Source organism: Sceloporus undulatus, chromosome 6 (genome assembly GCF_019175285.1).
Source record: "Sceloporus undulatus isolate JIND9_A2432 ecotype Alabama chromosome 6, SceUnd_v1.1, whole genome shotgun sequence".
NCBI classification, from domain to species: Eukaryota; Metazoa; Chordata; class Lepidosauria; order Squamata; family Phrynosomatidae; genus Sceloporus; species Sceloporus undulatus.
In genome coordinates, this window is record NC_056527.1 from 133,982,462 (window position 1) to 133,997,288 (window position 14,827).

The 14,827-nt window shown below is 44.7% G+C and overlaps 1 protein-coding gene across 1 annotated transcript; it reads right to left on the reverse strand.

Moving 5' to 3' along the window:
- Positions 1-402: 402 nt before the first annotated feature.
- On the reverse strand, positions 403-11,557 carry C1QTNF5 (C1q and TNF related 5). The gene is made up of 3 exons (XM_042477646.1): positions 11,495-11,557; positions 4,983-5,213; positions 403-3,939 (listed from the first exon to the last, which is right to left on the reverse strand). The coding sequence occupies exons 2-3, from the start codon at positions 5,206-5,208 to the stop codon at positions 3,422-3,424; spliced, it is 744 nt and encodes a 247-aa protein (XP_042333580.1). The 5' UTR covers positions 5,209-5,213; positions 11,495-11,557; the 3' UTR covers positions 403-3,421.
- Between the last annotated feature and the right edge of the window lie 3,270 nt (positions 11,558-14,827).

Genomic DNA, 14,827 nt, shown 5'->3' on the forward strand with positions numbered 1-14,827 from the left:
TTTTGTTGGCCTCTGACTGGGCCTGGGGCCCTGTCAGGGCCGGCAAAGAGGGGGAGTCTCCAGCGCTGGTGGCCCCCACTGGCTTTTTTGCCGGCCTCTGATGGGGCCTGGGCCCCATCAGGGGCCAGCAAAGAGGAGGAGGCCTGGCCCCCAGAGGGTGGAAGCTCCGCCCCTGGCATGCAACTCTGCCCCCAGAGGGTGGAAGCTCCGCCCCTGGCATGCAACTCTGCCCCCAGAGGTGGAAGCTCCACCCCCGGCTACGGCCCTCCAGTCGCCTGAGGGACAGCAACCGGGCCCCTGGCTCAAAAAGGTTGCCTACCCCTGGCATAGAAAGCTGCATCTGGTGATGGTTTTGGAGAAATAAACAAAGACAAACCTTAGGCTGCTGAAATGCCCCTTCCTGCCTAAGTATTTAAGGGAAGCAGAGTGCAATGGTGAGAACTAGCCAGGAGTAGTGGTTCTAGGGTTTTGGGCAAATGTTCATTTTGCCGTGTGCCTTCAAGTCATTTCTGACTTATAGCGACCGTCTTTCATAAGGTTTTCTTGGCACGTTTCTTCAGAGGGAGTTTGCTATTGTCATCCTCTGAGGCTGAGAGAGTATAACTTTCCAAGGTCTAACAGTGTGGCGACTCAAGAGTCAAGTTGCCAAATCATTTTCTTTTCTTTTCTTTTTGTTGCAAAAAGTCTATAAGGGGTTTCCAGTCTTCAAGAACAGAACACATGTTGGAGCAATTTCACTGATGGCCTTTCTCTAACCAAACTGGACAAACGGTCCATTTGTGATAAGTCTGTCAATTTCACAAACAATTCCTCAGTGGTAGGCAAGGCATAGATCTCCTTCTTGAACTCCATGCAGGAAAAAGAAAGCCACCAGTTTATTAGTTTGCTGTTAAAGGCCCAAGAGCAGAGCATTAGAGAAGACGTGGCAACTTCCACCATAATCTTGTACCTGCCAATAAAAGCAGCATAAAGTGAAGCCATGACGCACTCTCCAGTTGACAGTTATGTTTAATCATTCCTTTTTCCTGTACAGAGATGTACAGATTAACCAGCTTGAAAACTTTTAATGGTATTCGAAAATGGACACAAAGAAAATACAGGGGGAACAGGGACGTAGCTAGGATTTTAGGAAGGGGGGGGTCCAGACTAAGTGCCACCATTATAATGGGGCTTGGGCGCAGCAGCGCAGCAGCACGCACCATTCATTTTTCTAATGGAAGGGGGGGGTCCGGACCCCAAGAACCTCCCCTTGGCTACGTCCCTGGGGGGAGGAATATATACACATAACACCCACGGTATAAAGAAAACATGAACAAACCAACTCAAATATCAATCTGTGGGAGGAAAAACCTGGAATGAATTAAATTTACAACTCTCACTAAGATTTGATCTAGGATTAATTTGACTAGCAAAAGTTTAACTCTGGGCTCTGGGAGCCTCCTAGTGGGTAAATAATTTAATGCACCACCCATATTTATCCTTGTTGGGTTCCTTCAAGTTGTTCCAAACTTAAGGAGACCCTAAGACAAACCTATCCTGGGGTTTTCTTGGCAAGATTACTTCAGAAGAGGTTTGCCATGGCCTTCCCCTGAGGCTGAGAGAGTGTGACTTGCCCAAGGTCACCCAGTGGGTTTCCTGGATGAGCCGGGAATCGAACCATGTTCTCCAGAGGCACAGTCCAACACTCAAAGCACTATGCCATGCTGGCCTTCCTATATTTGTTAGGGTAAACATTTTGACAGCTTAGGGCATGGTGCATTTGTAGAAAATGTATTTTTTTGGAATCACAGCTCCCAGAATCCCTCAGCCAGCAAGTTGGCCATGCTAGGTAGAGGATTCTGGGAGCTGTAGTTTAGAAAAGCAACTTTCCTAAACTCTGCCCCTTGCAACAAGCTGGGAGAGATACCCCTTTAGCAGAGGTTTGTCTTTTCTTATCAGATGGAAGAAAGAAAGAAAGAAAGAAAGAAGCCAGGGCCTTTCCCATGAGTTCCTCCTCTGTTACAAAACCCAAGGATGCAAGATCAAATGAACTTTGGTAGCTCCTTAATGGCTTGGAGTGCGAGGCAAGGAAGTGGCTAAGGTCCAAAATACACTGCAGAAATAATCCCGTTTGAGACTGCTTTAACTGCCCTGGTCCATTGCTAGGGAATTCTGGGAATGGTAGTTTATTGTGGCATCAGAGCTCTTTGACAAGTTATGTTGCACAAAACTACAGCTCCCAGAATCCCCCAGCACTGAGCCAGGTCAGTTAAACCAGTTTCAAACTGGATTATTCCTGCAGTGTATTTTGGACCTCAGTCTGCCTATAGTGGAACTGATGGTCTTTACAAAGCTTCCCCACACTTGCTGTATTCCATTAAGACTATAATTCATGAACTGGCCCTTTTGTACTATTATTATTGTCTTAAATATTCATGTCTGTAGCAGTTGTAGTGTGCAGAACAATCCCACCTATAACAAACCTGCAATGCCCATTATACAAACAGAGATCTGAACTCAGCACTCTATCCTTTGGGCCATTCTGGCCTTTCTTAGGGAGCTGGGGAGAAAACAGTATATATCTGGAGAGAGCAGTTCCAACAGAGCTGCCTCTGATAATGGCTAAAGAAAATGTGGTTTACATACCTTGTGAAGAAGACGCACTGTTTACTAAGGTGGTCCTGTGGGTTAACAAACAACTTACTCTTAGTTTCTTGGGTTCATGGCTACACCATTTCAACCTGAGGTTGGCCCAAGACTTTCTCATGTTAGTAATAGTGGAAAGGGTCTCTGATCTTTCATGTGAGCATTTGCTAAAGAAATGTTCTGTCTAGGATTGCTAGGTATCCAGGCCTGGCCCTGAGTCTCCAGTTTTCATAGATCATCTCCAGGCCAGAGAGAAAAAGGTGCAATTTCCCCAGTTTTGGTGGGCTTAACTCCAGGCAAGGAGGATTGCACGCATATATCCAGCTCCAGTAGTAGAGCAACCACTTGCCACAATTTGCAAGGATTAATAGATTTGCTGCAACTTGCAAGGACTCTCTATAGGTTTCTGCACTTGGCTAGCTTCCTCCTTTCCTACCAGTTGTTGTGGCACAAGGGCTTACCCTCCACTCTGCACCTAGAAGTAAGTGGGGTAGATTAAATAGGATAAAACTAAATTAAATTTAGTTTTCTGTCCTAATTTCCAAACAGGGAAAAGTACGAGATTTGTATGCAGGTGTGCCTCAACAGCAAGCCGTGAGCAACTAGGGTTGGTACATAGCGCACAACACTGCAGAAGGTTCCCAGGGACTGTCTCTAGGTCTCTGGTGTTGGTCCAGAAACCTGGGCCTGGGACGATCCTAAACTGGTAACCCTTAGGTTGAGAAAGCAATGTTGATCCCCACTAACAAAGCAAAGGCAGAGCCAAGAATACGAACTGCAAAGTGGAGCTCATCCCTCAGGCAAAGACGGGGGAATTTTGCCAATAGGAGTACACCAAGAACCCCGTGAAGGTGCTGTCTGTTTTCACACTGGAGTAGAAGCCTGTGTAGTCTCCCACTCCCACTTGCACCCAGACTTCATCCTCTGGCTCCAGCCGTACCAGAGCACCCCCTGAGAGTGAGGTCGGTTTGGGCCAGTTGCCGTAGAACTGGAAGAAGGAGGCCACCGACTTGCCGTTCTTCATGATGTCGAACTGGAGGCTCATGCGGTAGACGGTCGCATGGACGGCAAAGTAGTAGAGTCCTGGGATCTCACAAAGGAACTTCCCTGTATTTCCGTCATAGTGGCCTTGTTCGTTGATCAACACAACGTCAAAGACGATTGGCTGGTCGGGCAAAGGAGGGCTGCGGGATTCGGAGCGCTTGGCACTAAAGGCGGAACGGGGTGCCACGGCACATTCACCTTGTGCCCCCTTTTCTCCTGGAAAGCCATTTGTGCCAGGGCTGCCTTGTTCTCCTCTGGGGCCCGAAGGTCCTTGATGTAACCAATAATAATAATATCAGCATCAGCATCATCAAATTTTTACACACACACACACTTTTTCCTCTTAAGAGCTCAGGGTGGCAAGCGCTTTACAGAAATCACAAATTAAAATCACACATGGCACAAAGCAAATGGCAAAATTGCTAAAATCCCAAATTGCAAACGTCTAAAACCCCAGCCATTTCTGGAGCAAGGTTTGGTCCTTTTGGGGATGATTTCTCTGTAAAATAGTTAGGGAAGTTGGTGTGTGTGTGTGTCTTAGCTAACACTAAAATTCTATGTTTTAATTATTGCATAGAAGCTCTAGATGCTTTTAGCTTTAAAAACGTTTTTTATGTCTTATGCCATTTTATAGTGCTTTTAGCTAGATATTTTAATTGCTTATTGTAAAGGGTTTTTTATGTTTTTATCTGTGAGCCACTTTGGATGCCTTTCTGAGAGAAAGGCGGCATAGAAACAACAACAACAACAACATTAACCATCATCATCATCATCATCATCATCATCATCATCATCATCATCATCTTAACTGACAACAGAAGAACATCTTAAGACCAAATGTGGTTTTCCATCCAACTTGAAAGTCTCCTATGCTATTATCATATATCTATGGAATTACGCAGCTCTTGGTGGATGAATTTTGTGTTATGGGAAAATAAAGACTAGCCTGACTTTGCACTCACAGTGAAATAATCCAGGCTGATACCACTTTAAGTGCTGTGGCTCAATGTTAGGGAATTCTGGGAACTGGAGTTTGTTGGGGGAAGCAGAGCTCTCTGACAGAGAAAGCTAAATGTCTCACAAAACCACAGTTCCCAGAATCCCATAGCATTGAGCCATGGCAGTTAAAGCAGAGTCAAACTGGGTTACTTCTGCAGTGCGGATGCAGCCTTTCTCACTTCTGAGCGTCAATAAAATCAGTTTGCTCAATATAGTGGTTTGTTCCCATCCAACCCCATCTAAGCGCCAAATGTGTTCACTTTTTCACCTGCTAGAAACTTATGAATTAATTCCAAGGCAAAGAGTCATCATACCTGGTTGACCAGGGTCACCTTTCTCCCCCGGCATCCCTGTGGCTCCATCACGACCATCTCGTCCATCTCTGCCCGACAGGCCTTGAGTACCATGGAGACCAGGGGTCCCAGGGATGCCAGGCTGCCCAGCGCACAGGCTTGGGATCTTGTTGTCTTCAATCTGAATGGAGTCCTCAGCCAATGTAAGGAAGAAGAGGAAGAGGTACAGAGGGTGCTCCATTTCCATGAAGCCTGTCAGGGTCACAGAATCATAGTGCTGAAAAGGACTATGTAGGTCATTTAGTCTGACCTCCTAGAAAGTCATTGATTTATTCATAATTTCATTCTTATCCTGCTTTTCTCTCCCAAATGGGGATTAAAACAGCTTGTAATATAAATGAAGACAGAACATCCAAAATAATACATGTCGAGTCTACCTTATTTGGAATTCTGAAATTGAAATGCAGTCAGCTCTCCATATCCATGGATTCTTTATCCATGGAGTCAATCATCCATGGCTTGAAAATACTTTATAGCAATTCTAAAAAGCAAACTCTAATTTTTGTCATTTTGTATAAGGGACACCATTTTACTATGGCATTGTATTTAATGGGACTTGAGCATCTATGGATTTTGGTATCCATCAATCGGGGTCCTGGAGCCATAGTCCAGCAGATACCAAGGACCCACTGTATTCCAAAAACTAACATTTGTTCATGGGTGGCTGAGATTGTGAGACCTTTGCTTTCTGATGGTTCTGCGTACACAGACTTTGCATCATGCACATAATTATTCAAAATGTTGTATAAAGTTGCATAATATTATATAAAGCCACCTGGAGTCCCTGTACCAGGAGGAAGGCGGGATATAAATAAATAAAATAAAATAATAATAATTTAAAAATTACCTTCAGGCTATGTGTGTAAGGTAAATATCAAACACTTAGACCTGGGACCCATCTCCAAATTATCTCATCATGTCTATTCAAATATTCTGAATAAAACAACAACAACAACAATCTGAAATCCAAAACACTTCTGGTCCCAAGCATTTTGGATAAGAGAGACTCAACCTGTATAGAGTACAAATGTTTAAAAAAAAGCCTTGAGCCGTATATTCTGTTAAAACACTGCTTTTAAAATGATAACAATTAAAATCACCGAAACACTTGAAATATATATTAAATACTAAAAACAGCACCCCCATCTGCATATCACTCCACCAGCCAAAGTTGAAGGCCTGCCTGCAAAAGGACAGCAGAGAGAAAGGAAATCTAACTACTTGGGAAGGAGCGGCCTGGGCCACTTTAAGGTGAACTATCATGGGGTTTTCTTAACAAGGTTTGTTCTGAGGAGGTTTGTCATTGCCTTCCCCTGAGGCTGAGAGAGTGTGACTTGCCCAAGGTCAACCAGTGGGTTTCTATGGCCGAGCTGGGAATGGAACCCCAGTCTTCAGAGTCATAGTTCAACACTCAAACAACAAAACTTGGCTTAAAATGTGGAGCAAAATTGATGCAACTTCACTTCCAGTGGACTGTGTGACCTCTGGGGACAGACAAAAATGAAATTATGAGAGCTGAAGTCCCAAGCACATGGGGGACCAAAGGTGAGGTCCACCACAGCATTGAGATGTAAGATGTTCTGTTGGCAAGATTTGCAGCTTCAGCTGGCTGACTCTTTCTATGGATTTCCTGTGCTCTGTTTGCAAGAAATGGAAAAGGAAGGGAAGAGTTATATTTGCTGACTCTTCAGCAACAGCATGGAGTAGTCACGCTCCCTTTTCCATCTCCCTCCTTGTGGAATTAAAGAAAGGAAACCAGCCTCCTAAGCGGAATTGGAGATAGGAAACCAGCCTCCCAAGGGGCTAGTCCTCCAGAGTAAGGATTGATCCCTGAAACCAGCTGGACATGTAAAGGGGCTGCAGCCAGCAAAGACTCGGATCTGTTGTTGTTGCCTACCTTTGTGGCGACCCTAAGGCAACCCTATCATAGGGTTTTCTTGGCAAGTTTCTTCAGAGGGGGGTTGCCATGGCCATCCACTGAGGCTGAGAGTGTGTGATTTGCCCAAAGTCATCCAGTGGGTTTCATGGCTGACCTGGGATTGGAATCCTAGTCTCCAGAGTCCTGGTCCTGTACTCAAAACACTACTCCTCACTGGTTCTCAGAGTTACTGGGAACCCCTGTTCAGTTCACATTCTTCCTCACCAGCCTTTCTAGCAGTTCACTTACCTGCTCCCTTGCTTTATCCTTTCCCTACTCCTTCTCCCCGCATTTGCCTTTCCTGCTCTCTCAATGGTTGTTGCTATTGGTGTTGTGTGGCTTTGAGTCAATTCCGATTTATGGCGACCCTAAGGTGAATCTGTTATGGGGTTTTCTTAGCAAGGTTTGTTCCGAGGAGGTTTGCCATTGCCTTCCCCTGAGGCTGTGACTTGCTCAAGATCACCCAGTGGGTTTCGTGGCCAAGCTGGGAATCGAACCCCGGTCTCCAGAGTCCAACACTCAAACTGCTACTCTTTGCAAGCATTTCGACTAGGTCTCTTTTTGGTAAGTGCTCACAAGTTGACCTCAGAGCCCCAGACTTCTTGGCTTCGGGGTTGAACTTGAGCTCATGGGCCTGGAATCTAGAGATCCCATCCAAAATCCCAGTTTTACATTCCTTGCCTCATTATAGGGTGGGGAATGTGGGGAACCGGCGTACAGTTTGGGAGGAGGAATTTTATTTGGGTCTCCATGTGGTAATGGGGAAACCCGGCTTCTGTGTTTTCTTCTAGGGCTGGTGGGGAAGCAGAAAAATCCTGGGGGAGAAAGCAAGTAAAAAGGTTGGAAATGAATCCCTCTTACTGGTCCCTAAACTCACGCTGGAGTTGCAGCTTGAATAAAGAAACAGAAGCTTATATAATATATGCCATCCAAAAGTAAGGTTTGGGGTGGTGCCCCATATCATATACCTCCTTGGCTTGGAAATGTTCCTCCCCCCCCCCTCCAGACAAGTAAGCATTTCCTTCTGTCTAAAACATTGTTCTTGCATAACACACTTGGGATGCCAATCCAAGTCATATTTGTGAAGAGGGAAATTATGTGTGTAAATGCATGTGTGAAGATTGCACTCCCAAATAAATTTTGGGATGAAAGAACATGGCACCAACCTCCGACTGGTGGAAAGGCAGGGGTCTGAGCACAGAGACTGCCATTTCCAGCTGTGTTAATCTGTTGCAGCAAAAACAACTGAAGAATGTGATGGCTTACCATACCCATTTTTAAAAAATCCTAATGAGACCCAGCATGGTGTGATGGTTTGAGTGCTAGGAGATGAAGATTTGAATCCCCACATAGAAACCCACAAGTCAGACTCTTTCAGCCTCAGAGGAAGGCAGAATAAATCTTGTCCAGAAAACCTCAGGTTGTCATTGAAGTCAGGTTGACCTGAAGTCCCATAACAAGAAAAAGACTAGCAAGTTTTAGTGTATTCTAGAATAGGCTAGAAAATGTCTGTGGTGAGTTTGAGGTAGGTTGAAAAGATATGTATGAGGTTCAAATCGTGTTATTGCCACTAGCTGTATGACTTTGAGTAAGTCATTCCTCCCCACTTTGTAAAACAGGGAGCAAGATTCTTCTTTATGAATGCTGATCATGAAAGCCTTCGACTTCACATCTTCTCTATTGCCTTTGGCCGGGAGACCTAAATAGTACCCCTTTACTTCTAAATGTAAGATAGAGGGAGTCATGTTGCCTGCATGGCTTAGTAGAGCTACACAGAGAGACCTGGATGGCTGAATGCTACTAGGGACAGCTAGCTGGACCAGGTATTTGATATTCATGGCTAACTGCCCTTGAGTCAATCCCAACTCATGTCAACCCTGTGGATGAAACATCTCCAAGACACCCTGTCCTCCTCAAGTCTGCTCAGGTCCTGCAAATCCAGGCCCATGACCTCCCTAACTGAGTCTTTCCATCTGGTGTGTCTATTACCTTCCTCCATCACATCATATCATCATCATCATCATCATCCTCATTCATCCTATCATCAATTTTTTTTCTATACTGCTTTTCCCAGTCAAAGCGGTGTACAAACAAACATTATTGTGTTTCCCAAAGATTCATGCTTTCTCATGATGTGGCCAAAGTATGACAGCCTCAGTCTGATCATCTTGGCTGCCAGAGAGATTCTGGCTTGATCTGTTGAAGGAGCCATTTGTGGTCTTCTTCGCCACCCATGGCATCCTCAGTGCTCTTCTCCCCACCACATCTCCAATGATTTTCTATCTGTCAGCTTGCTTCACTGTCTAGCTTTCCCATCTTTAATAGGATGGGGAATACAATGGCTTGGCAATCCTCACTTTAGCGATTAGAGTTAATATTTATCCATCTTTCATAGCTGCTCTTCCCAGCGCCTCCTTCTTCTGATTTCTTGACTCTCGCATCCATACATAGCAACGGAGCATACAATGGCTTGGACATTTCTACCTTTAGGATCTTCTCTAGCTCTTTCATGGCTGTCCTTCCCAATCCTAGTTTCTGACTGCCGCTCTGTTCTGATCAATATTTGATCACTGTTTAACCCCGTAAGGTATTTCTTTTATTGTTAGGGATTCACCTACTGGGCTGGGTTTATTGCGAAGAAAAACAGGGAGGGGATGCCCTAAACCAAGAAGCAAATGGAAAAAACACAGAGTTTAGGGGAAAAAGCTAAAAAAACTGTAATTTTTTGGAACAATGTGTTAAAAACTAAACAAGGGTAAAGCCAGCTGTGAGGCTTATTCTAGCCTATGAGCCACACTCTGAAAGTTGAAGCAGAACTGGGCTTGGAAACTGCAATTCCCAGATAATGCAGAACTATAACAATTCCTCTGCGTCTCACACCCTGTATGGAAACAAATAACACAATATTAATATGTTTACAGAGTGCACACAAAAGGCTTGTACACGTACAAAGGGATTACAGTATGCCCAAAACAGGTAAAAGTGTTAAAAGTTTCAAAAAAAGACCAAACGCGTTTCGACAATTGTCTTCATCAGTGGTCCAAAATTAAGCCACCTTGTCAGGTAGAGCATGTGGAAACCAGCTGTCCTTATGGTACGTGGAAGGTCAACTAAGACCTTGAGTCGTGCCTAAGGCTGGGGGTACCACAGATACGTCAGCTGACAAAGTGGCTTAATTCTTTGGACCACTGATGAAGACAATTGTCGAAACGCGTGTTGGTCTTTTTTGAAACTTTTAACACTTTTACCTGTTTTGGGCATACTGTTCCCTTTGTACTGACAAGCCTGTTTGTGCACTCTGTAACTATATTAATTTTGTTTTTGTTTCCATACATGGTGTGAGACGCAGAGGAATTGTTATGTTCTGCCTTATCTGGGATTGCAGTTTCCAAGCCCAGTTCTGCTTATCACTTTCAGAGTGTGGCTTATAGGCCAGATAAGCCTACACGCTGGCTTTAGCCCTTGTTTGTTTTTAACACATTGTTCCAATAAAATTACAGTTTTTTTAGCTTTTTTTCCCCTAACTCTGTGTTTTTTCTCTGGGTTATTGCGACAAAACAGGAAAGATAGTAAAATGCTTTGTAAAATTGAGAAGCTCTATATGAATTTGCAGCACTGCAGCCACAAAACCTAATATCCATGGACATCTTGCTCCAACTGTCCGGTTTGAAGGAATATATGTAAATGCAAATAATATTAAAGTCTGCGGCAAACCTGGCACTCTATGAAGCGACACTATGTGTGACATCCTAGAAATGTGTTATCTCCGTACATTACAAGGTGGCATCTCAATGCTATTGCAATACATGAATGTAGCTTGCCCCCATTTAAAGGAATAGTATGATGACTTATAGTGATTTTTTACTTTTTTAATTCCCCAAAACTGAAACTTTGTTATCTCTTGACAATCAAGGAAAAGATCCCTAGAAGCGAAACTGACTGTATCTTTTGAAAGCTGAAACAAGGGTGCCTTCTTCAAATACACATCCTTTTAGGAATGCCCTTGCAAAACAAAAATACAGCTTCCTAGCCAAATCAAACAAATCTTGGATGCAATCGATTTAATTTTATTTCTTTTTAGTACGTTGTGAAGTTCAAAAGTTGTTGCAAGCTGACAAACAGAGCAGTCTGAGCCTTCAAGTCCTTTCAGATCTAAAAGCGACCCTATCCTGGGGGTTTTCTTGGCCAGATTTATTCAGAGGAGGTTTTTCATTGCCTCCCTGAGGCTGAGAGAGAGTGACTTGCCCAAGGTCACCCAATGCGTTTCTATGGCCCAGTGTGGATTTGAACCCTGGCTATTTTTCTGGGTTTGCTTCCACACTTCTCCAACAGCATCTTTCCTTCCTTCTACAAAGCTCTAGTAACTGAGCTGGTGTTACAACTTTCTGACAAATGCAAAGACTAGGCAAAGTGTAAAACCCAAAACAGGAGGGGGAAAGAAAAGGTGACCCCCCCCAACAAAAGACAGCCCCATGCTTCCCTTCTCCCTTTTTTGCCCCCCTGATCTTTCCCAGAGAGCAGCTCCCTCCCTCCATCCCTCCTTCTCCTTTCCTACCTGTTGGGCTTTCAATGCTGGTCTGTTTTGGGGTGGGGTCCCCTGGATCCCTGGACCACCACCAGCTGCGCCTTTCCCCTGGAAAGAGGCCTCCTTCAGCCGCTGCCTGGCTCCCCCCTTCCTCTTTCCTCCTTCCCTCCTCCCTCCTCCTTCCCTCTCTCCTCCCAAATCCAAAGGAAACAGGAGGAGAGCCTTTGCAGGCGCCTGAGCCAAAAACACACATATATTCGGAGGGATTTTGGACTTTTGGGGTGGGATGGAGGATGGGGCAGGAGGGGGGAAGGACAGTGACGCATCCAGCTGGAACTGGAAGGGACCCCCCAGGTCATCCAAGCCTTCCCTTTCCCTCCTCCAAAGGAAAACAGAGCAAGTTGGGGGGAAGGGGCACTGGTTTGGATTACAACTCCCAGAACACCCCATCCTACACCTCCCAGAATCTTCCATCCCACAAACACCAGAATCACCACATCCACTCCCAGAATCTTCCCAGCCTACAACTCCCAGAATCTCTCATCTTACAACTCCCAGAATCCACACATCTTCTAATGCCCAGAATCCCATCCTCAACTTTCAGATCCCCATCCTACAATTCCCAGAATACCCATCGTACAACTCCAGAATACCCATCCTACACACCCAGAAACCCCTGAACTACAACTCTCAGAATCCCCATCTTACAACCCCAGATCCCCCATAGCACTCAGAATCCTGCATCAATTCGACTGGAATGAGGAATATTTTACACGTGTAGACTTGCCCAAGAAAACCCATGGTAGGATTGCCATAAGTGGGAAATGAATTGAGGACACCACAACAACACAGCAACAATGCGTGGAGACCTGTACGCTGGGCACAAAAATGACCTGGGCCAAATATGGTCTGCCAGCCTGCACTTGACCAATTTGGTCTGCCGGCTGCACTTTTATACCATCATCTGGGCAAATCTTTGGCCAATCTTTCCAATATAACGGATCTAAGCAGTGTGGAATAGTGGTTTGTTGTGCTAGGACTTTAGAGGTCAGAGTTGGGATTCCCAGCTAGGCCATGAAACTCACTGTGGCAAGTCACACACTCTCGCCTCCGGGGAAGGCCACGGCAAACGTCTGAACAAATCTGCCAAGAAAACTCTGGGATAGATTTGTCTTAGGTCACTATACGTTTGAAAGGCCCTGAAGGCACACGACAACCACAGAGGAGCACATTTGCACTGGACTGCACTTCTCCTGGATGGATCAAGTTTAGTCCTACCATTAAGAGGGATTGCGACCCACCACCCTGCAACACCAGCCCTGAGCCTACATCTCTGGCATGCACAAATTAGTACACCAAACCCCGGCACGTGTACCCACCCGCAACCTGTTTTCAGCATTTACTGGACTGCATTCAGTATGCAGTGCCTGTGTTAATGGTTTCCCGGGTGTTTCTCTGCTTCAACAGCAGTTGCATCTGGCCGGGTGTCTCTCCCTGATCACTTTCACAGACGCCGCCATGGCCAGCGTTCACCAGCAAAAACTCTTTCCTCATCTTTGGATGCTGCTTCCCAGATTTCAGCAGGCCTCCGATGATCTCAGCAACCACACCAGAGCCATGGAATGGAGGAACAGGAGGAATAATGCACATGTCTGCTTTATTTGCTTGCTATGGCTATTGCTATTTATTTGTGAGGCCTTTTTGGCTCTTCTAAAAGATGAATTGGATCTGTTTAGCCATAGGTGTCAGATATAGTCTAGGATGGAGGGAACAATAGCTGTGCTAGGGACTGTTTTTGGACATTGTAGTTGACCTGCCACATTTATGGCTTTACAGTCCTGAGTGAGAGGAAGACCTAAAGCAGATTTCCTTATCTATTCATAACCTAATAAAATGCTTCAGCACAATCTGAGGCTACCATAAGGAAAACAATAAATGGTTCTTCGTTTTTGCTGGTGTAGTATCAAAAATTATTATCGGGGAAATCAGGTGATTAATGACATCTCAGAGGTTTAACTGCATAACTTTTAATCAATTAAATCTGCATAAATTTCCATATAAACCACATCATTTTGATGGACAAAACATCCATTGTTTGTTTTTCTGGTGAAGCATGCTCCCATGAGAGACAGGAGGGATTCTTCCTCAAAGAAACAACTTAACATAGCAACTTACGGTTTGCAAGTATTTACATTAAAACCCATTAACAATCTCTTGAAAATCTGCTACCTGATTATTTGCGGGAGGAGGTGTCACTGTTTAAAAATCAATCAGAAAGACTTCAAAATCAATTGACTAGGCACTGCAGCTTGGATTACGACAGAAGGCTCTGCATGCTCTCTTACAGAAATATAGTTATTCAATTTGTTTACGTAGCGCCATTAAAGTGCATAGGCCTAAATCTAATAGCTAATCTGAACTAGAATAAACCTATTGAGTCAATGTGCAAATGGATCTCCCAGCATCTTTGAGACTAACTGAAAGATAGGAGCTAGTAGCATGAACTTTTGTAGACTTGAGCCAACTTCCTTAGATGAGGAGGAAGAAGTAGACTCAAGTCATTCAACCAACATTTACCTTTCAGTTAGTCTCAAAGGTGCTGCAAGATCCCTTTGTAGACTGATTTTACAGACTGATATGGCCATAGCCCTTATCACACAGAGGGAAATTGGGCAAAACCGGGGGTTTAAACAGCAATTATCCCATGCAAAATGCAATATTGCAATTAAGATTTTCACACGACGTAGGTATTAAACAGACAATAAACAGCAACAAATCTGCACGGGATAATCGCTGTTCAACCCCCCCCCCCCCCCCGATTTTCCCGGTGTAATAAGGTCCATTGTCTTTGAATTCTATTGAATCAATAGGATTCATGTGGATTTACTGCTCAGCAATTGAATCAATGGGTCTTACTCTAGTTAGGATCAGCAATTAGATTTAAACTTCAGAGATATGCAGTGACTATGAGGGCATGTCTCTGCTTGGAGGTGCTTACAGTCTACAATCTGGCACTGTGGAAACAAAGGAGCTACAGTCAGAGTCAGGGGGAGAACATGCTTCTGATACACCTGTACTTTCACTGATCCTTTAGGGCAGGGATGGGCAACTGAGGAAGGCTTGGGGCTTCATTGGTCCCCCATAATACCATGGAGGGCCACACACTCCACTGTAGCCACTGCCACAAAAACATCAAAAAGTGGGGGGTCTGCCCCAAATGCATTCTAGAGGAGCATAAGGGGCATTTTCATTATGTTCTGGGATGTTCCTGAGCCATTTCAGCCCCTGGAAAGGCCCTTTTGGAAAAAAACAACAACAAAAAGTGAGTGGAACTAATTTCAAAAAGGGTTTCTCTAGGGCCAA

What these genes read in the sequence shown, in the direction of transcription:
- C1QTNF5 (XM_042477646.1), bottom strand. Translation starts at nt 5,208, where the DNA reads ATGGAAATGGAGCACCCTCTGTACCTCTTCCTCTTCTTCCTTACATTG. An exon ending in AGGTGACCCTGGTCAACCAG is followed by an intron (nt 3,940 to 4,982) that starts GTATGATGACTC and finishes GGTTACATCAAG; the next exon opens with GACCTTCGGGCCCCAGAGGA.